General features: G+C 38.8%; 1 protein-coding gene across 1 annotated transcript in view; it reads right to left on the reverse strand.

Annotated features, from left to right (window-relative positions):
• cftr (CF transmembrane conductance regulator) overlaps positions 1-22,557 on the reverse strand; it is a 55,471-nt gene continuing 32,914 nt past the window's right edge. Inside the window, exons 20-27 of the mRNA XM_085780153.1 lie at positions 19,131-19,358; positions 16,872-16,972; positions 15,090-15,332; positions 5,321-5,476; positions 5,120-5,209; positions 3,721-3,893; positions 2,399-2,504; positions 1-298 (exon numbers count right to left, since the gene is read on the reverse strand). Coding sequence (XP_085636279.1) covers positions 83-298; positions 2,399-2,504; positions 3,721-3,893; positions 5,120-5,209; positions 5,321-5,476; positions 15,090-15,332; positions 16,872-16,972; positions 19,131-19,358 — 1,313 coding nt within the window. The 3' untranslated portion in view covers positions 1-82. The remainder of the gene's footprint in view (positions 299-2,398; positions 2,505-3,720; positions 3,894-5,119; positions 5,210-5,320; positions 5,477-15,089; positions 15,333-16,871; positions 16,973-19,130; positions 19,359-22,557) is intronic.

Here is a 22,557-nt window from a genome sequence, read left to right on the forward strand (position 1 = left end):
ATTTACAAAAAAAAAACACTGGATCAACTGGTGTGTGTGTGTGTGTGTGTGTGTTATTGTGTGTGTGTGTGTGTGTGTGCGGTCAGAGGCGGGTGTCGTGCACGTCGTCCTCGGCCTCCTCGGGCAGCGAGGAGATCTTGGCGGTCTGCGGCGCCGCCCTCTTGCTGGAGTTGAGGCGGTGCAGCGTGGGGAAGAGGCGCAGCCGGTCGGCCGGGCTCATGGCCTGTTTCAGGTGACTCGTCTCGTTCATCAGCTTCTGGATCGAGTCGTAGCTCTTCATCGAGCTGCCCTCGATCATCTGGAGAGGAGGAGTACAGGTTACCATGACGACGCAGTCAGCTGACGTGCGTGTGTCGTCTTTGAACGCATCATATAAACAGGTGAATTCTGAACTGGATGAAAAATGTTGTCAGTTTTCTATCTATCTATCTATCTATCTATCTATCTATCTATCTATCTATCTATCTATCTATCTATCTATCTATCTATCTATCTATCTATCTATCTATCTATCTATCTATCTATCTATCTATCTATCTATCCTTCTAAATATCTATCTATCGATCGTTCTATCTATCTATTGTTCTATCGTTCTATCTATCTATCTATCTATCTATCGTTCTATCTATCTATCGTTCTATCGTTCTATCTATCTATCTATCTATCTATCTATCTACAGTATCTATCTATCTATCGTTATATCTATCTATCATTATATCTATCTATCTATGTATCTATCTATCGTTCTATCTATCTACAGTATCTATCTATCTATCGTTATATCTATCTATCTATCGTTATATCTATCTATCGTTCTATCTATCATCTATCAATCTCAATCTATCTCTCTATCTATCTATCGTTCTATCTATCATCTATCAATCTCAATCTATCTCTCTATCTATATATTGTTCTATCTGTCTATCTATCTATCTATCTATCTATCCTTCTATCTATCCTTCTAAATATCTATCTATCGATCGTTCTATCTATCTATTGTTCTATCGTTCTATCTATCTATCGTTCTATCTATCTATCGTTCTATCTATCTATCGTTCTATCTATCTATCTATCTATCTATCTATCTATCTATCTATCTATCTATCTATCTATCTACAGTATCTATCTATCTATCGTTATATCTATCTATCGTTATATCTATCTATCTATGTATCTATCTATCGTTATATCTATCTATCTATCGTTATATCTATCTATCGTTCTATCTATCATCTATCAATCTCAATCTATCTCTCTATCTATCTATCGTTCTATCTATCTATCATCTATCAATCTCAATCTATCTCTCTATCTATATATTGTTCTATCTGTCTATCTGTCTATCTATCTATCTATCGTTCTATCTATCTATCTATCTATCTATCTATCTATCTAGCTATCGTTCTATCTATCTATCTATCTATCGTTCTATCTATCTATCTATCTGTCGTTCTATCTATCTATCTATCTATCGTTCTATCTATCTATCTATCTGTCGTTCTATCTATCTATCTGTTGTTCTATCTATCTATCTATCTGTCGTTCTATCTATCTATCTATCGTTCTATCTATCTATCTATCTGTCGTTCTATCTATCTATCGTTCTATCTATCTATCTATCGTTCTATCTATCTATCTATCTGTCGTTCTATCTATCTATCTATCGTTCTATCTATCTATCTATCTGTCGTTCTATCTATCTATCTATCGTTCTATCTATCTATCTATCGTTCTATCTATCTATCTATCTATCTATCTATCTATCTGTCGTTCTGTCGTTCTATCTATCATTCTATCTATCTATCGTTATATCTATTGTTATATCTATCTATCGTTAAATCTATCTATCTATCAATCGTTCTATCTATCTATCTATCTATCTATCTGTTGTTCTATCTATCTATCTATCTGTCGTTCTATCTATCTATCTATCTATCTATCTGTTGTTCTATCTATCTATCATTCTATCTATCTATCTATCTATCTATCTATCTATCTATCTATCATTCTATCTATCATTCTATCTATCATTCTATCTATCTATCTATCTATCTATCTATCTATCTATCTATCTATCTATCTATCTATCATTCTATCTGTTGTTCTATCTGTCTATCTATCTGTCGTTCTATCTGTTGTTTTATCTATCTATCATTCTATCTATCTATCGTTATATATATCTATCTATCATCTATCAATCTATCTCTCTATCTATATATATATCGTTCTATCTATCTATCTATCTATCGTTCTATCTATCTATCTATCTATCTATCTCTCTCTCTCTCTCTCTCTCTCTCTCTCTCTCTCTCTGTCCATCCACCCATCCACAGGTGTGACAGCATCAGTGTTGAGCGTCGTCGTCGTCGTCGTGGCGACCGAGTGTCCCTGAACTCACCAGGAACGACTGACACTCCAGCAGCGGCTCCACCCGGTGCTCCGACAGGATGACGGTGCAGCCGGAGAACGCCTGCTTCAGGGTCTTCCTCAGGACCTGCAGCGTGCTGCTCACACACACACACACACACACAGAGACACACACACACAGAGACACACACACACACACACAGAGACACACACGCAGACACACACACACACACACCATCATCATGTTGTGTTCCTGTTGAAGTCGACATGGAAGAGGAAACAGCTCTGCCCTCGGGTTAAAGGAGATTCAGGCTCATTATAGGCTTCATTTGTCCTCACGACCCCCCGTACACACACATATACACACACACAGACACACACACACACACACACACACATACAGACACACACACACACATACAGACACACACACACACACACACACACACACACACAGACACACACACACACTAGTTCAGAGTTACTGTAAGCATCTAAATTGTCACCATATGCAGCGACAGGAACACGACACATGTTTGATCTGCATGACTGACACACAACACACAACACACACGGACATACAACACAACACACAACCGACATACAACACAACACACAACCGACATACACAACGCACACACTAGTCCTCAACACTGATATCTAATCGACCAATCACGTCGTAGCAGCTCGTTGCCCTCACACCTGAAGTTCAAACTGAGCAAGGAGGAAACAGGAGGAACTGTGATTTACGAGACTTTGAACGCAGCACGACGGACGACCTGTTAAAGTGTCAGCTGTGTGTGTGATAGATAGATAGATAGATAGATAGATAGATAGATAGATAGATAGATAGATAGATAGATAGATAGATAGATAGATAGATAGATAGATAGATAGGTAGATAGATAGATAGATAGATAGATAGATAGATAGATGGATAGATAGATAGAACAATAGATAGATAAATAGATATAACGATGGATAGATAGAAAGATAGATAGATAGATAAATAGATATAACGATAGATAGATATAACGATAGATAGATAGATAGATAGATAGATAGATAGATAGATAGATAGATAGATAGATAGATAGATAGATAGATAGATATAACGATGGATAGATAGATAGATAGATATAACGATGGATAGATAGATAGATAGATAGATAGATAGATAGATAGATAGATAGATAGATAGATAGATAGATCGATAGATAGAACGATAGATAGATAGGTAGATCGATAGATAGATAGATAGATAGATAGATAGATAGATAGATAGATAGATAGATAGATAGATAGATAGATAGATAGATAGATAGATAGATAGATAGATGTGTGTGTACTGACATGGGGTCCAGGTAGGCCGAGGGCTCGTCCAGCAGCAGGATTCGGGCCTTGCTGAGGATGGAGCGAGCCAGACACAGCAGCTGCTTGTGTCCGTTGCTCAGGACGTTTCCTCCGTCCTCCAGCTGGAAGTCCAGTCGGTCCGGGAACTGCTCGATGACCGACTTCAGTCCGACCTGGGACACGGTGACGGGACGATAGGACACGTCAGACACACGGGACAGAGACAGGCGTTATTTTAAAGGGATACTTCACCCAAAATCGATAATTCACCAATAGGGATGTCACAATTACTTGTTTTCACAATTAATCATGGTATTAACGCCACAATTAATTGATCGTAAAGATTCCTAAATACCGTCACTTTCCGAAAAAGATAAGGTCAGAACCATATCGACAGGTTGTGCCAAAGTAAAGGAAAATGCACAGATACTGGTCCATTTATCTAACGTAACACTTAATTGGTAGGAATTTAAATGTTAGCCTTTCATTTGTAATTTAAAAAAAAATGATTAAAATAAACTTAAACATTTGGTATAGATGACAGTTAATGACTTAAATATTTCAAACACTTCCCCCGGAGGATCAATAACTGGTCCTATATTTAGAGATTAGTAATGTAATTATATTTTGACTAGATTTGATTTTACACATTCATAGTGTTGTGAAATTTATTGATGCATAATAATCGTGATAATCTTAACACCGTGATTATTTCTGACAATAATTGTATTCGTGCATTTATCACCTGTAAAACATTTGATCTTTGTGAAAGAAATTATATAACAACTTTAATTTATATAGCGCCTTACAAAAAACCCAAAGTCGCTTTACAGTGAACAAAAAAGTGGGGAGAAATCTAAATAACTCATTGGGAAATAATGAATTTCCATAATTAAAGCTTATTACATAGTGGTGCAGCTTTCAGTTGATTAGTTTTTGAAGCTGCTCTTTGTCTCAGTTTGACGTGTTGATCCTCTGAAGCTTCAGGTTTTCTCATTGTGTTTTTTTATTTATTGAATTAAAGCAGCGTGACGACTTTATTAGTCTTGACTTTTAACTGAATGGATTCATCTTTCTATTGATTTATATATTAAGATGTTTAACAGGCTGATCCTTTCACTCCGTGATTATTATCTGGGACGTTTCCCTTTTATTTCTACTTTTATTCTCATGAAAACATCTCCTCTCCATCTTTAGCATTCGGTCTTCATCTTTATTTGCTCTTTAACATTTTACTTTTCATTTATGGTTCATTACATCTATGAAAACTGATGTATAACAAATAGAGTCTGATTCAAATTAATTAGAAAACACAGAACTAACTATGAAAATAAAGAAATAAAATAAACATGTAGAGAACAAAGCAGGAACTGAGAACTGAGGTGAATTTGCGTCTCACCTCCTCGGCCACTCTCCACAGCTCCTCGTCGCTGTATCGTCCGTACGGGTCCAGGTTCATCCGGAAAGTTCCAGTCAGAATAAAAACTTTCTGTTCAGTAAAGAAAAAAAGAAAAAAAAAACTAAATCAACAAGATAATTTCCAGGAACAAAACCAGTGATAAACAGTACAGCTTTGCTTTGTTTTTCCCCCCTGTCGTACCTGCGGCACCACTCCGAACGCCTTCCTCCAGGTGTGCAGCGGCACCGAGCTCCACGAGACGCCGTCGATGGAGATCTCTCCGTCGGTGGAGGCCAGACGCAGCAGAGCAGAGAGCAGCGTGCTCTTCCCCGAGCCCGTCCGCCCCAGCAGACCCACCTACACACACACACACACACAACAACACAATATATTAAATCCAGCAGACGGTCGGTGGTTGTGGGTCGATTCTGTCTGAGCAGATTTAAAGCAGAAATTAGTTGTTTGTTTTGTTTGTTCTCGCTCATTTAGTTCAGGGTCTTGATTATTATTTGTCTTTTTGTTCATTGTTGTGTGATAGTTCAACATTTTGGCAGATTGGCCCCATTGACATAATCCCTATAGTCATAGCAGTAGGTTTGTTACCTTTAATTGTCGGTGCAAGCTATTTTTAGAACGGCGGAGCAGAGCCGTGAGCTGCTCAGAGCTACGCTACGGAGGCTCATGGGGTTTCTTGGTTTCCCTCATCAAACTCATCAAATACACAATCCAACAACTCCAAAACGCTCTGGTGGACAAGTTGTGACCTGCACATTCACCACGCTATGAGATAATAACACAACGTTACCAGACAGAGTTGTTTTAGAGGGAAATGCAGAGACTGCTTGATGAAAAACTGCCCCTGAAGGCAACGTGCATCAGCGGTTTTGCATGTATTTCCCTCTAAAACAACTCTGTGTGGTAACGTTGTGTTATTATCTCATAGCGTGGTGAATGTGCAGGTCACAACTTGTCCACCAGAGCGTTTTATATTATATATAACAACTTAGCAACACCTGTACTGTCTCCCATTAACTAAGAGCAGGGAGAATGCATCATTCATGGTTGAGACAAGCTGGTGAGATAAAATGTCACAATAATAATAATAACTAGAAAATTTCCTCTCGGGAAATTTTGAATGGGCCACGGGAGCTACTGCGGGTTGTGCCATCTCTGTCAACATGGGAATCAAACCCACGATCTTAAGGTCAAGACAGAGCTGATCAGACAGACATGATCATCTTTCTATAAGCACTGATATGGAGGAGCTGTAACCACATTAGGTTAACTGTGTGTGTGTGTGTGTGTGTGTGTGTGTGTGTGTGTGTGTAACTGTAATCACATGAAGCTGGCTCTAGAGTCTGTGTGTGTGTTGTAGTTAGTTAGTAGCTGCATCCTGTGTCAGTCTGATTTAGCTATGTCTGTGTTTATAAACATTTAAACGAGCGCCAGGTGGATTGTTTATGAAGTTAACGAGCTCTGGCCTGAGGATCAAAGAGGTTACCACGGCGATAGGGGCCCCCGCAGGCTGAGGCAGACAGAAACGTGGAGAAAAAGAGCCATTTTCTGCCTCTAAACCGGTCTCACAATTAGGCTCAGCATGACAAAACGGTAACTCCTATCAGAACAAAACACAGATCAACGTTGCTCTAAGGACTTACTGAAAATTTCGGTACGATTTGGTGTTTCTACAGTAAATATTTTGGCGACGCTGGCAGTTTTAAAACATTAGGCCGTTCTGCTCCTCTCAGAAAATATTTGTATTGGACTCAATGAGGAGCAGGGACAGACGTGGCCGCACTCAGAGGCTGATTCTGTAAGTTCTGTAAGTCTCTCTGATATTTTGAGCACATGACATGAGAGATAACAAGTTTGTCTTACAAATTCTGAAAAAATTATGTCTGTAGAGTGTAAATTGTGGCCGTGCTCACAGTTTATCCAGAAAAAATACAGAATGTTTCTTCACTCTCTCCCACTCTAACTGATGATGTCACGCACTCTGACACGAACATTCTATGCAATACACACCCATTATAAACTCATAATTTCTCCAAAAATGATCATGGTCATTGATCAGGGATTGATCAAAAACTATATGACCTATCAAAATGTGGAGTAATACGACAATACACAAGACTTGTGTCTACTGTTTAAAGTTTAAATGGAGTTTCTAGGTGAAAGTATGCCTGAGCAATAGACGTTTGTTAAACTCCAATGATTGGTCTTTTTCGCTCTTTTTTTCCCGCCCGTCCCATTGACTTACATGCAAAAATTTTGCGCAGTAAATCGCGACTTACGTCGCGAATAATTCGTACACTGTTGAGAAAAGTAATAGCACACCGATCCCGATCAGGACGCACATTTTGATATATAATTTGTCCTGCAACTCTTCGAGTTGCAGGACTAGTAGCGAACCGAAAGTTGGCCGGAAGTGGAAAAATAACTAGAAAAAGCATTTCCAAGAATGGAAATGGTGTGACTGCTGACAGCAACTGAACGCTGTTGCAGAATTAGCAAATAGTGCAAGCTGTGATCACCATACAAATGTTTGACCAAGGTCAGAATCGAACCCACATCCTCATGGTTATTAGACTTCCACTCTGCCTCTAGGCCACGGTGCACACACAGTTGCAGAGACTGTTGTCTGTTAATGATCTGCACACTGTCAACATCAAGAAAGCTTGAGAGTCAAGCTTGAATGACTTAGAATGAAAATGTCTGTGAATTTCAGGCTGAGCACTAACCATATGGCCACAGAGAACCTGAGTTACAATGAGCTTTATACTATGAGGAATCAAAGACTGTCCAATGACAGCTGAATAATTGGAATCAAAAGTCAAGCAATGAAGTGAAAAGACTGAGGCAGGAATCGAACCCATGACCATATGATCACTAAACCTTTACTCTGCCACTCGGCTACAGAGAGCACACTGCTTTCAAACCTGTTGTCATTCATTGTAATGTGATGATGTGCTGCAAACTGGTACGAGTAATCAAGGAGATAACAAACACCTGTAACCAATTGAAGGCGGGGGAGGAGAGCAGAATTCAACATAACATAACAAGAGTTCTTCCCTTGGATTTGAACCAGTGACCTTAGGGTTGGCAAACATCCACCCTAACCCCTACACTACAGTGGAGTTGTGAAGAAGAGAGGTTGAGACTTTGATGAATGTGAGATTTTTTGTGAAAAAGTTAAATATTTTAAAAAGTATAAATAGTTAAAAAGAGAAAAGTAATGCCGATAAAGTTCAAAAAAAGCTGCACGTTTTGATATATGAATTGTTGAAATAGCACAAAGTATGAAGGACTAGAAGAAGACCGTAAAAAGGCGGAAGAAAATGGCCAAACAGAAGAACAATAGTGTGACTGCTTCAGCAGTCACACTAACTAGAAAAAGCATTTCCAAGAATGGAAATGGTGTGACTGCTGACAGCAACTGAACGCTGTTGCAGAATTAGCAAATAGTGCAAGCAGTGATCACCATACAAATGTTTGACCAAGGTCAGAATCGAACCCACAACCTCATGGTCATTAGACTTCCACTCTGCCTCTAGGCCACAGTGCACACACAGTTGCAGAGACTGTTGTCTGTTAATGATCTGCACACTGTCTCACTCTGACATCAAGAAAGTTTGAGAGTCAAGCTTGAATGACTTAGAATGAAAATTTCTGTGAATTTCAGGCTGAGAGCAGCAGTTTCAACATGAAGCAAGTTATCAGAAGTCAACAGAGGACAACTGGGAAAATAATTCACTATAATTGTTGTTGAGGCAAGATTTGAACCAGCAACCTTCAGGTCTCCAGACCAGCAAGCTAACCACTAGGCTACAGACAGAGACAGTATGTGAGGGGTAAAGAAAACCTTTGATAAGAGGATCACTGGCTTCTGCTTAAAAAAAAAAGTAAGGAATCGAACCCATGACCTCATGATCAATAAACCTTTACTCTGCCACTTCGCCACAGAGAGCACAGACATAAGCATGTTTCAGACAGAGTTGTGGAGAATTCTCAGCATTGGGCTGAATGAGAGCAGAGAGCTCCCTGGCTGCATTTAAAAAATATTTAAAATTATTATCTAAGTCTCTTTGCATTTTTGACCAGAATTTTAGCCAGAAGACAAGTGTGGCTACAAAACTGGAGAAAATAATTTGTCTAGAGTTTAATTTGCAGAAAAAGTTAAATATTTGAAAAAGTATAAATAGTTAAAAAGAGAAAAGTAATGCCGATAAAGTTAAAAAAAAGCTGCACGTTTTGATATATGAATTGTTGAAATAGCACAACACCTAACACACTAACCATATGGCCACAGATAACCTGAGTTACAATGAGCTTTATACTATGAGGAATCAAAGACTGTCCAATGACAGCTGAATAATTGGAATCAAAAGTCAAGCAATGAAGTGAAAAGACTGAGGCAGGAATCGAACCCATGACCATATGATCATTAAACCTTTACTCTGCCACTCGGCCACAGAGAGCACACTGCTTTCAAAACTGTTGTCATTCATTGTAATGTGATGATGTGCTGCAAACTGGTATGAGTAATCAAGGAGATAACAAACACCTGTAACCAATTGAAGGCGGGGGAGGAGAGCAGAATTGAACATAACATAACAAGAATTCTTCCCTTGGATTCGAACCAGTGACCTTAGGGTTGGCAGGCAGTTACCCTAACCCCTACACTACAGTGGACTTGTGAAGAAGAGAGGTTGAGACTTAGATGAATGTGAGATTTTTTGTGAAAAAGTTAAATATTTTAAAAAGTATAAATAGTTAAAAAGAGAAAAGTAATGCCGATAAAGTTCAAAAAAAGCTGCACGTTTTGATATATGAATTGTTGAAATAGCACAAAGTATGAAGGACTAGAAGAAGACCGTAAAAAGGCGGAAGAAAATGGCCAAACAGAAGAACAATAGTGTGACTGCTTCAGCAGTCACACTAACTAGAAAAAACATTTCCAAGAATGGAAATGGTGTGAATGCTGGAAGCAATGCTGAATGAGCTGAAGAAATTGTTGAAAGAAAGAAAGAAAGAAAGAAAGAAAGAAAGAAAGAAAGAAAGAAAGAAAGAAAGAAAGAAAGAATCAAACAAACAAAGAAGTAAAAAGACAGAAATGGAGTGAAAGAAAGAAAGAAAGAAAGAAAGAAAGAAAGAAATGGAGTAAAAACAAAGGAAGAGAAAAGGAGAAGAAAGAAAGAAAGAAAGAAAGAATCAAACAAAGAAGTAAAAAGACAGAAATGGAGTGAAAGAAAGAAAGAAAGAAAGAAAGAAAGAAAGAAAGAAATGGAGTAAAAACAAAGGAAGAGAAAAGGAATAGAAAGAAAGAAACAATCAAACAAACAAACAAAGAAGTAAAAAGACAGAAATGGAGTGAAAGAAAGAAAGAAAGAAAGAAAGAAAGAAATGGAGTAAAAACAAAGGAAGAGAAAAGGAGTAGAAAGAAAGAAAGAAAGAAAGAATCAAACAAACAAAGAAGTAAAAAGACAGAAATGGAGTGAAAGAAAGAAAGAAAGAAAGAAAGAAAGAAAGAAAGAAAGAAAGAAAGAAATGGAGTAAAAACAAAGGAAGAGAAAAGGAATAGAAAGAAAGAAAGAAACAATCAAACAAACAAAGAAGTAAAAAGACAGAAATGGAGTGAAAGAAAGAAAGAAAGAAAGAAAGAAAGAAAGAAAGAAAGAAGAAAAAGAGAGAGGGGGATGATAGATAGAAAGAGGTAGATGGATGGATGGATGGATGGATGGATAGAGAGGGAAGGATATAAAAAGTTACGTAAAATACAAATGAAGGAGTAGAAGAAAGAAAGAAAGAAAGAAAGAAAGAAAGAAAGAAAGAAAGAAAGAAAGAAAGAAAGAAAGAAAGAAAGAAAGAAAGAAAAAAAGGAGACAGAGGGGTTAAAAAATAGGGAGGGGTATAGATAGATAGATAGATAGATAGATAGATAGATAGATAGATAGATAGATAGATAGATAGATAGATAGATAGATAGATAGATAGATAGATAGATAGATAGATAGATAGATAGATAGATAGATAGATAGATAGATAGATAGATAGATAGATAGATAGGACACATGTTAAAAGCTGCATCCTATGTCCTAGGCTCCACCTGTAATTGTACTACTATTAATAGAATTGGAAAGACTAAACGTCTGAACTTAAATTCATGAGAAAAATATAAATTGTTGGAGATGTTTACATCAAAAGTATAAAATAATTGAGAGCCTGATGAATTTGAGCTGAAAACCTGTGTGTGTGTGTGTGTGTGTGTGTGAGTCTGACGGTCTCTCTGTCTGCGTGTACATGTGCAGAAAGTAAAACTGTTAAGCGCCACAAAACTCCTCTCTCCCTAATGATCTGATTGATTGGCAGCCTGCCCTCAGAAGTTGCCATGACGACTACCATGCTTACATTTTACTGTGTGGAACAGTGTTGTGTTTGTGTGTTTGTCTGTTTGTGTGTGTGTGACTGTGTGTGAGCGTCTGTGTGTGTCTGTCTGTGTGAGTGTGATGCCTGTGTTTGTGCGTGGACATCCTCTGTCAGTCTGGTTTATCATGTGTGTGTGTCGGGCTGTGTTTAAAAACATCTTAACGAGCGGCCAGGCTGCACCTGACCTGTTCTATTTATAGACTTTGATAACGAGCTGGCCCCTACAGCTGGACCAACTGCACACAGAGCAGAGCAGAGCAGAGAGATTTGTGCTCTGAGCAGCTTCCCAAAACAGCCCAGTAAAAGAGAACCGTACCTCTTATTAGAATGTGGTCCTCCTGACCATCTGGGCAAGCAGACCTTCCTGAGCACATTGATGTGCATTAAATGTTTGTAGGGCAAAAACTTTTCTCAGGGTCGCAAGGTAGAAAAGGGGGGCATTTCTGCTTTTCTAAAAAAATCAGCTCCTACTTTTATATTGAAGTGGATGAGCCACTGGAGTGGGTCTAGCTGCACAATTAGGCTCACTGAGACAATTCTGTCAGTCTGTCTGCTGTTTTGAGCACATTAAATGAGACACAACAAGTGTGGCTACAAACCGGTGAGGAAATCATGTGTCTAGAGTTTAATTTGTGGCCGTGCTGGCAATTTATCCAGAAAAAATCCTGAATGTTTTTTCGATCCCTCTCACTCTAACGATGATGTCACTCACTCTGACCCAACCCCATACACACTCATTGAAAAGTGTGAAATTTGTCAGAAATCCTCATGTGCTTTTAAAGGATTTATCTCAAAAACGGTGCAAGCTATGAAAAAGTTGTAAATACAGGATGAATACATTAGAAGTTTGTCTACAGCTCAGAATTTGAATGAAGTCTCTAGCTGAAAGTATGTGGACGCTTTAAAGGCTGAAAGAAGTAAGAAGATTTGAAGAGTTTCAAGACTGTTCCAATGCATTCTCTATGGGGAAAAAAAAATCAGAAATAGTTGAATATTGCAAAAAGTATGAATAGTTGAAAAGAGAAAAGACATAGCACACCTGTCCCGAAAAGGCTGAACATTTTGATATTTGAATTGTTGAAATAGCACAAAGTATGAAGGACTAGTTACATGACAAAGAAAGGCAGAAAATGGCCGAACCGAATAACAATAGTGTGAATGCTTCCAGCATTCACACTAACTAGAAAAAGCATTTCCAAGAATGGAAATGGTGTGACTGCTGACAGCAACTGAACGCTGTTGCAGAATTAGCAAATAGTGCAAGCAGTGATCACCATACAAATGTTTGACCAAGGTCGGAATCGAACCCACATCCTCATGGTCATTAGACTTCCACTCTGCCTCTAGGCCACAGTACACACACAGTTGCAGAGACTGTTGTCTGTTAATGATCTGCACACTGTCAACATCAAGAAAGCTTGAGAGTCAAGCTTGAATGACTTAGAATGAAAATGTCTGTGAATTTCAGGCTGAGCACTAACCATATGGCCACAGAGAACCTGAGTTACAATGAGCTTTATACTATGAGGAATCAAAGACTGTCCAATGACAGCTGAATAATTGGAATCAAAAGTCAAGCAATGAAGTGAAAAGACTGAGGCAGGAATCGAACCCATGACCATATGATCACTAAACCTTTACTCTGCCACTCGGCTACAGAGAGCACACTGCTTTCAAAACTGTTGTCATTCATTGTAATGTGATGATGTGCTGCAAACTGGTATGAGTAATCAAGGAGATAACAAACACCTGTAACCAATTGAAGGCGGGGGAGGAGAGCAGAATTCAACATAACATAACAAGAGTTCTTCCCTTGGATTCGAACCAGTGACCTTAGGGTTGGCAAGCAGCTACCCTAACCCCTACACTACAGTGAAGTTGTGAAGAAGAGAGGTTGAGACTTTGATGAATGTGAGATTTTTTGTGAAAAAGTTAAATATTTTAAAAAGTATAAATAGTTAAAAAGAGAAAAGTAATGCCGATAAAGTTCAAAAAAAGCTGCACGTTTTGATATATGAATTGTTGAAATAGCACAAAGTATGAAGGACTAGAAGAAGACCGTAAAAAGGCGGAAGAAAATGGCCAAACAGAAGAACAATAGTGTGACTGCTTCAGCAGTCACACTAACTAGAAAAAGCATTTCCAAGAATGGAAATGGTGTGACTGCTGATAGCAACTGAACGCTGTTGCAGAATTAGCAAATAGTGCAAGCTGTGATCACCATACAAATGTTTGACCAAGGTCAGAATCGAACCCACATCCTCATGGTCATTAGACTTCCACTCTGCCTCTAGGCCACAGTGCACACACAGTTGCAGAGACTGTTGTCTGTTAATGATCTGCACACTGTCAACATCAAGAAAGCTTGAGAGTCAAGCTTGAATGACTTAGAATGAAAATGTCTGTGAATTTCAGGCTGAGCACTAACCATATGGCCACAGAGAACCTGAGTTACAATGAGCTTTATACTATGAGGAATCAAAGACTGTCCAATGACAGCTGAATAATTGGAATCAAAAGTCAAGCAATGAAGTGAAAAGACTGAGGCAGGAATCGAACCCATGACCATATGATCACTAAACCTTTACTCTGCCACTCGGCTACAGAGAGCACACTGCTTTCAAAACTGTTGTCATTCATTGTAATGTGATGATGTGCTGCAAACTGGTATGAGTAATCAAGGAGATAACAAACACCTGTAACCAATTGAAGGCGGGGGAGGAGAGCAGAATTCAACATAACATAACAAGAGTTCTTCCCTTGGATTCGAACCAGTGACCTTAGGGTTGGCAAGCAGTTACCCTAACCCCTACACTAAAGTGGAGTTGTGAAGAAGAGAGGTTGAGACTTTGATGAATGTGAGATTTTTTGTGAAAAAGTTAAATATTTTAAAAAGTATAAATAGTTAAAAAGAGAAAAGTAATGCCGATAAAGTTCAAAAAAAGCTGCACGTTTTGATATATGAATTGTTGAAATAGCACAAAGTATGAAGGACTAGAAGAAGACCGTAAAAAGGCGGAAGAAAATGGCCAAACAGAAGAACAATAGTGTGACTGCTTCAGCAGTCACACTAACTAGGAAAAAATCCACACAATAACAGTAGTGCCCGGGCTTTGCCCGGGCACTGGTCCCTGCAGCTATTTCATAGCTGTAGGGATCAGTGCCCGGTGCGATTGCCCGTGGCCCTAATAAACAGAAAGTGGATTTTCTTAATTTGTGAGGAAGCAGAAACTGATCACGTCTGATCTTATCAATACTCCTTTTACACTTTAACAACCCTATTATATATATATTATTATCTATACTGTACATCTGATCCAGTGTTTATGTAAAATACTGATGGGAGCTGTAACAACATGTTAATAACAGTTTCTATCTGTGAACTTTTAAAGTCAAACAGAGCTCTGATGTTTTCAAATCCAATAAACCAGAGCTCACACACGTCACTCTGTCAGAACTCATTAAGACCCTGTCACACACACACACACACAGACAGACACACACACACACACACACACACACACACACACCGGTCAGTACTCACACTCTGCCCCCCCTCCACAGAGAAGGAGATGTCTCTGAGGACCGACCGTCCGGCCTTGGTGTATTTGACCGTCAGTCCCTCAACGTTCATCTGGCCGCGGTTCGGCCAACAGTCTTTGGCGTGAGGGTTGTCGATGACCAGGTCGCCGCCGCCACCGCCGCCTCCTTTGCCGCCAGGTTTCCCCGGCAACAGCTCCTCCGACGGCAGGTCGATGAATTTGAAGACACGATCGACCGAACGCATCTGAGAGGAGACAAAGTGACACGTCTGGTGAATCTGATCATCTATTTAAGCAATATATCACCACAGGCCGTTGTATATGCTCATTATACCACGGTTAACAACCAATCAGATCGCCGGATTTCACCTTTCCGTTTTATAAAAATATTTATACACTGTCGCCATTAAAGTTGGAATTGTTTTGTTTTTTGACACGTTTCTCGTTTCATTTCTATCGATAAACATCAGTGATCGACTTTAACCAGCTGCAGTGATCACACACTGAGTCCTAGTTACCAGCTCTGAGACAATAAACACTTTATCTGTCAAGAATAAATCACATTATCACAATAATTTCATGAGCAGAGGTAAAAAAAGATATTTTATTCCAACTTTATGGCCAACAGTGTGTATATATTTATACGTAGAGTATCTATAATGTTAAATCACCTCTACTGATCCATGTAATCATCCGTAGCCTGGTACTTTCTGTAGCTGGTTGTTTACTTCATCAAGTTTCAATGTTTAATACAAGAGGAAATCAATCAGAATAAGGTGTTATAAAGAACATGAGGCTCATTCTGCTGCTGGTTGAACAGTTTTAAAAACCCACTGAAATCAGAAATATATTTTCTCAGGACTCTTCTATTCTTTCTTACTCAGTTCAGAAGAAAACTAAACCTACCTTTTCTTGTAAATTTTTGAGATTTTTGAGATTTTTTTTACTTTAATTCTTCTTCTTTCCATCTCACATCTTAATGTCAGTCACACAGACACCAATTCAACGAATTAACTGATGTTCTATTAAAACTTTACATAACTGCACGGCACGCTACCCCAACATGTTGCTGCCTAACAATGTGTTTTAATTATTTATTATACAGGTTTTTAGTTCCTACTGTAATATTGGTTCTTAGGATCTTCTTTTATCTTTTCCTTCATTGCTCCTGAGAAACACTTTTGTCTTTTCTGTGTTTTCAGAAGAGAAACTCTTCTTCTTCTGAGTAGAGAAACTCCTGCACACTTTTATTCTCACTTGAAACATTTATTAAGCCATGGTTTATTAAAAATTGAGAAAGGTCTTTGACCGAAACACTGGCTTAATAAATGTTTCAAGTGAGAATAAAAGTGCTGCTCTCCTCCTCCTCTTTCTCAACCACACTAAACCTTCTCTGTGTTTTAACGTGTAGAATGACAGCTAAAGAATCTAAATTAATTAATGTTCAATGAAACAAATCTCTACTTCATATGATAAAATCCTTATAGCTCAGGTTTTAAGACACTTGTGAGTCTGTAACAGCATTCATCTCTTCATCCAGGGATCTGATTGGTCCGTAGTTTGGATGTTGGACAAGAAGTCCAGCTGTGTTGAACTCCAGATGTGCAGAAACACAGGTGTCAAAAAAACAACATGATGATGGTGTGTGTGTTCGTAACGCTTCCTACGCTCTGCACCAGGCCATTGGCTGCGTGGTATTTTAATGTGAGTCGGGGTCGTAGCGCCGCGATGCAAACGATGACAGCTGTGTGTGTGTGTGTGTGTGTGTGTGTGAGACCACATACCAGTCCGTCCACCGTGATGCTGGTGATGACGGCCCACTGGAAAGTCCCCAGGATGAGCATGGCCAGCGCCACGATGATGCCCACCTCCCCTGGTTTGTCCTCTGTAACACACATGAAAACACACATAAAAACACACACACACACACACACACACACACACACACACATAAAAACACAGACACACACAGACACACACAGAGTGATCGGTTTGGTCCAATCACAGCCGCCCTCTCTGATGTCAGAGCGGCACTCAGGTATTGCAGCTCGGCTCCCGGCTCTATTGGAAACTAATGAGCTGTGAAATGACCCTTTAATCCGCTACCCGACATAAACACGGGGAATGACGCAGCAGCAGCGCGTGTGAGCGTCCACGCACGCGCACGTGTGTTTCCCATTCGTTTAATTACACAAACACATGCTTCCTTTTTTTTTTTTTTTTTTTCTGGGGACATGAAGTTTTATCCGGTGGATTTCCAGGAGTTTTGATCAGTTTTCACAGAATCACAGTTGTGTTGTTATGATCCAGGTGTCTGACGCTGAGGCTTCCTCACGTTACAGCACCAGGACCTGCTCACATGTTCATCCGTATAAAACCAGATCAACACAAATCAATCAACTATAACGAAGGTCTGACCTGTTGAATCCTCTGATCTGAGTCTTTCCCTGTCGTCTTAGTATCACAACTTTTATTTATTATTTGTGCCTTCAAACTGTGCAGGTGAGCTAAATGATGTCTGGTAACACTTTATAATAATAAGTATACACTATTAAGCATTAGTTAAGCATAAATAAATACTGAATTCATCATTTATAACGCATGAATACTCATTAGTATGTAGTTTAGTGCTTATCAATGATGAGTAAAACATTTTTAACTGTGTTTATAAACAACATACTAATGAGTATTCATGCGTTATAAATGATGAATTCAGTATTTAATGCTTAATATTGTGTACTTATGATAAAGTGTAACTGATGTCCTCCTGTCATTGGTTGATAAACTGTAGGTGTGTTGTTATTCATTAGAGGCTTTTCTCCCTTTTCTACTTACAGTATTTCTATTTATCTTGTGTTTTCCAAGAGTTTCCTGCAGAGCTGCACTGAGGGGATTCAGAATAATCAAAGTGAGTTGCTGTTAAACAGCAAAATGTTGCATCTCCAATGGAAATCATTGCAAAAATATGCATGTTCATGTATAAATGAGGAACATCAACATTTTTTACTACATAATTTTGGTATCAACCTCACAAATCCCACATCATTCAGGACCTAATTATGAAATGAATGACTACAAACTATTACTGATTATCCAGTAGTACTGTAGGTGATCAGTTTGGGCTGCTTCTGGTTTTTCTTGTTATTTACAAAATGTTCATTCATGTTGTCATGAAGAACAAAAAACAACCTCGGACCATCAGTGGGTAAAGTTTAGGAGCAGCTGGAGTTGTGGTTTGTCAATCGTACTGAAGAGGAGGAGGAGGAGGGGTGTGATGTGTAGAAGCTGCGGTGGCTGCATTTGATCTGTGATCAATATCAGAGTTTTGCTAAACCTACAGGTGCATCTGCTCTGATTTAGATTTAGATTTATTTTGCACAGTTAAAAATACACAAGTAAAAGGAACTATTTGATCATTTACAGTGGTGGAAGAGGTGAAAACTCAAAGAGCTTATTAGATGCCTCCACCTGTAGTTAACAATGAAAAATAATGTCATACAAAACAGAAAACTTGATCCACTCATCTGACATGTGGCTGCAGAATAACAACACAACTCAGCAACGTACCGACTGTGCTTGACTACCTCACGCCACCAGGGTTATTATAGTTCACTACAGACTAAAACTAGCAGTGAAAAACTAATTTAGTAAACTGAAATAAAAATAAAAATAAATAAAAACTACAAAGCAAAACTAACTCAAACTAAAGTTGAGTCAGATAACCTCGGCTTAGTTGTAGTTTTCTTAGAGATGTCTAAAGCTGCAGGAGAAAAACAACACAGCTTGATATGGAACGACTTGGAGTTCGACTCCCACAGGTAGATATGACTGAATGTGACGTGATGAGGGCTGATGGGAACATTATGGGATGCAACTAAAAGGGAATCATCCTAAAAATTAAAACTAAGACTAAATAAAAACTAGTCAATTCCTCCAAAAAAACAACAAAAAAAACTGCTTCATCATTTGTTGAACTTAACTAAAACTAAACTTGAAGCTTCACGGCTTCAAACTCATGAATCTGAAACTTTTCGGTAACTCACGGTTGGTTCCCACAGCGATGAATGCGGCGGCGCTGAAGAACAGGACGAAGATCATGTCGCAGCGGAAGAGGAACCAGCGCAGCGTGGCCAGGTAGTGGAACCAGGTGGCCGTGTGCGTGTTGAGCGCCTTGTGGAAGAGCGTCTCGAAGTAGGTCTGACGGCCGAACGCCCGGATGGTCCACAGGCCCTTCAGAGAGATGATGAGGTGGGAGAAGATCGGGCTGCGAGCTGCAGCAGCGGAGGAGGAGGAGAGGAGAGGGGGAGGAGGAGGGGAGAGCAGATACACACAGTTTGTTTAACAAGCTGCTCCACTAAATATTGCTTCAGTTCGGTCCTATCAATAAAGCAAATGAAGTGTAACAGCAGCGGCTCAGATTGGAGGTAATGAGCGCAACAAAAGAACAAAAAGCAGAACAAAAAACGAGTTCGACCTGCGTCAGAAAAATGGAAGAACATGGAAACCAGACTTTACTCTTGGACAGCTATAAAGAACTTGACAGCTAATTTTACTCTTTTTATTTATAATCATGGTCTTATTTCATATTAAAGCAATATGTTTTTAATCTTCTGAATTGTATGGAACTACAGATGTACTGTATGACATGAATCACAATGTAAGGGGGGGCTGAACTTGATAAGCTTTGCTTCCTTCAGCCCCTTCTCAAACTTGTATCACAGTATCATTATTGTTTTGTTTCTTGTTACATAGATTGTTTGTCTTTTGATGTGGTTGTTTGAGACAAATAAAAATCAAATCAAATCAAAACTTTTTGTTTTTTTTGCTGAATCAATCATTAGATGGAACACAGGGTTGTTAAATGTTGTTAATGAAGAGACGTGGAGGTCGTTGGCCGAGGCTCAACGAGTCGAAGAACAAGACACACTCACACAGTTCATTACAGGACTCTACTTGTGACTTTTAAAGGGATAGTTCAACATTTTGGCAAATTGGCCCATTGCCTTAATCCCTATAGTCATAGCAGTAGGTTAGTTACCTTTATTTGTCGGTGCAAGCTATTTTAGAACGGCTGCTCAGAGCTACGCTACGGAGGCTCATGGGATTTCTTGGTTTCCCTCATCAAACTCATCAAATACACAATCCAACAACTCCAAAACGCTCTGGTGGACAAGTTGTGACCTGCACATTCACCACGCTATGAGATAATAACACAACGTTACCAGACAGAGTTGTTTTAGAGGGAAATTCATGCAAAACCGCTGACGCGCATTCCCGCTGGGAGCAGTCTTCTGGCAAGCAGTCTCTGAATTTACCTCTAAAACAACTCCGTCTCGTGACGTTACATTATTATCACATATTGTTACATATTTCTTATATTTCCTTTTGTTACTATAGTTTCATCCTGAGCCATTCGGCTGCATGTGTTGGTTTGTTTAGTTTTTTTTATTCTTGCAAAACTCTTGATCTTGATAAGTGCTATGTAAACACTCTTATTAGGACAACTACTATGATTATAATTACCGTATTATTATTATTTGTATTATCGTCATCATCATCATCATGACTATTATTATTAATATTAAGTCGTCTTATGGGAACCAAATGTTGCTACTTTTCAACTCTGCGGAGCTTTTCAATAGTTTGCAGATTGTGAACGACGCAATTAGTTGTGTAAAACAACGATAAGCAGGTTTAATTTAATTTAATCTAATTTAACACTTTTTCAGACGACACATTTCAGTGTAGAAGGAGCTCGATTTCACTTCATCAGAGTTTAACATTTTATACATCACATACATTTTTTTTTTTTCTTCTTCTACCGTGGCCAGACGGGGATTGAGGAAGTAAAGGAAGGAAACATTAAAGTTTGCATTCAGTCGTCTGCAGTGTGTTCATAACTCAAACTGTCAAGCAGCTCATTCACACTGTAGCTCGTTATCAGTGAAGAATTTACTTGTTTAAATGTAATGTAACTTGTTGCAGGAGCATTAGAGAGAGAAATCCACACAATTGTTTGAGAAACACCAACAGAACAACATGTGATGTTGTAATAACACACATCATTTCCACTGCGTTCAGCCCGACATGCTGCTGCTGCTGCTGCTGCTGCTGCTGCCGGTGACACCAGAGGGAGCGACACCAGGATGGGGACCGAGGAAATCCCGACCCGGCTCATTTCTCTGACCCCGACGTGCTCTCAGCTGCTCCGGAAAAGACCTCGCCGCCGCCACCACCACCACCGCCGCATTCATCGACAGAACCAGGAGAGCGAGAGCGGGGAAGTCCGAAAAACAAAACGCTTTCTCATCCTCTGACTGCTCAAACCTGCAGGACCTTCTCTGTCGGGTTGTTAACCTGGGAGATTCACTTTCTAATTCACTTTTTACGGTATCATCTTAAATCTAGTTCCTTTCACTAGCAGCCTAAATCTAAATCTAAATCTCTAAAACTGGACAAATAAATTCTAAACTACTGTGTTTTCACGTCTTGTTGCCACTAGTGGTTCATAAGGGAACCAGAAAGTTGCAGAAAGGTGCACAATCAAAATCTCAAATAATATAAAAAATACAAATATTTTGAGTGATGTCAGGTGTTTTTAAGATCATATAGAATTAGTTTTATCTGTTTTATAGGCCATATTATTTATCCTAGATCTGCATTTAATTATAATGTTTCATTCAAGAGTTGCATTATTATTATTTTTTTGTATTGAACTGTTTTTATTTCCTTTTTCTCAATGAATGAAACAAATAAATAAACTAAACATCCCAATAATTTCTCCTGTAGCACAGTTAACCTCTGTAGAAACTCAACTCACTTAGTTTAGTGAGTTAACTTCTCTGTAATTGGACATAAAAACATTTTCTAATTCACAGTACCAGCTAGAAAGAAAGTTAAATTGTTATAAATTCAAGCAAGATACACAGTGTTTAACTAATATTTGCAAAAGACGTATTTTGACGATGTTATGAAAGAACACGGGATGATGGGAGTTGTTGTCATCATCACAATTTATTGTGAAATTAATCTACTTGACCAAAGATGTACAGGACGCACTTCAACGGCAAAAACACGCAGGTGATCGGCCCGTAACAAGTGACTGATACAAACAACAGAGTGACAAAAACACACATCGTTGGGTGTTTATGACGGGTTTCCCTGTGACGTGAGGAGGAGGTGATGTCATTAACAGAGGACCCAAAGGATAGAGTGTGTTACCATCATAAAATAAAGGTTTTTCCTTAGATTAGAAAATTATTGCAAAACATTTTTGGAGTAACATCAGAAGAAAACTAAAAGGTGAAGTTATCATGGGTTTGTTCATTTTTAGACATTTAAATGTGTAAAAGTTCAATATAACTTTAAGAATGGTTAAGTGTGTCTGTATGGCCTTTTTTTTTTGAGGAAACTGCAACTACTGTAGTGTTTTATAAAATGAACACAAAACACCACTCATTTCTTCAGTTT

Source organism: Trachurus japonicus, chromosome 6, assembly GCF_045865225.1.
Source record: "Trachurus japonicus isolate A0001 chromosome 6, Traja_1.0".
Classification (NCBI taxonomy): domain Eukaryota; kingdom Metazoa; phylum Chordata; class Actinopteri; order Carangiformes; family Carangidae; genus Trachurus; species Trachurus japonicus.